This window comes from Myotis davidii, unplaced genomic scaffold (genome assembly GCF_000327345.1).
Source record: "Myotis davidii unplaced genomic scaffold, ASM32734v1 scaffold194, whole genome shotgun sequence".
Taxonomy (NCBI): domain Eukaryota; kingdom Metazoa; phylum Chordata; class Mammalia; order Chiroptera; family Vespertilionidae; genus Myotis; species Myotis davidii.
Genome location: NW_006286673.1, coordinates 1578094 through 1578929, shown reverse-complemented (window position 1 = coordinate 1578929; position 836 = coordinate 1578094). Strand labels below are relative to the sequence as shown.

Genomic DNA, 836 nt, shown 5'->3' with positions numbered 1-836 from the left:
GCCATGTGATTGACACCACGTTTGTGTTAAATGACAAACAGTTTTGGGGTAAGTCCCTTTTCAATCTCTCGGGCACCATTAGGCAATAGGCAAACCTCGTATTCCCCACGGTGCCCTGGATGAGGCTGGACCGACATTCCTACTCTTAGAGATTAAATTCAAGGGGCTTTCCCACTACTGATCACTGTGAGTGACACTTGTGTGGACAGTCTGCAAATGCTGGGCTCCTAGGCACTTACCTTCATTTTCACTGGTATTCACATTTCAGGTAGTTTAGGATCAATTAATACTGCAACAATATTTACCCCATTTTTAAAAGGTTTCATTCTCTCCCCCAGGGCTACCAAGGCATGGTGGATGGCGGCAACAACATCGTGGAAGCAAACTGGGAGAGCGTCTCCAGCATCCTACAAGTGGTAGGTGCAGAGTCCCATAGACTGCTTCTCTCTGTAAGTGAGTCCCTCCCTGAGTTTGGAGCCTTTGGTCCTTATACTCCTCTCAGACTGAAAACAGATCAGCGTGCTGCCTGGAGGCAGGAAAGAAGACACTCTTAATGTGTCACTTAAATTTTGTAAAAACACTTCCCATCATGCAAATGGAGGAAATATCCCTGCAATAAAAAATGTATGCATGGTAGCTAGCATTCCTCATGGTACTGGGAGCAGATTTGGGGTTTGTACACCAGATTCGTGTTGAGGCAGCTTTGATTTGTTGGTGCTGTGTGTTTAGGGGTGAATACCTGTGCCTGTTGGGTTTTTTCGATAAAACCCAACATCAGGGTATCACAGCCTGGGAGAGACCCCGGCCAGCCGCTCTGAGAGCCCTGGGTTTGTTTA

The 836-nt window shown here is 46.9% G+C and overlaps 1 protein-coding gene across 1 annotated transcript in view; it reads left to right on the top strand.

The window, feature by feature from the left end:
• Positions 1-836, top strand: part of PFKP (phosphofructokinase, platelet) — a 63772-nt gene that overhangs the window by 32090 nt on the left and 30846 nt on the right. The window contains exon 3 of the mRNA XM_006758149.2: positions 339-416. Coding sequence (XP_006758212.1) covers positions 339-416 — 78 coding nt within the window. The remainder of the gene's footprint in view (positions 1-338; positions 417-836) is intronic.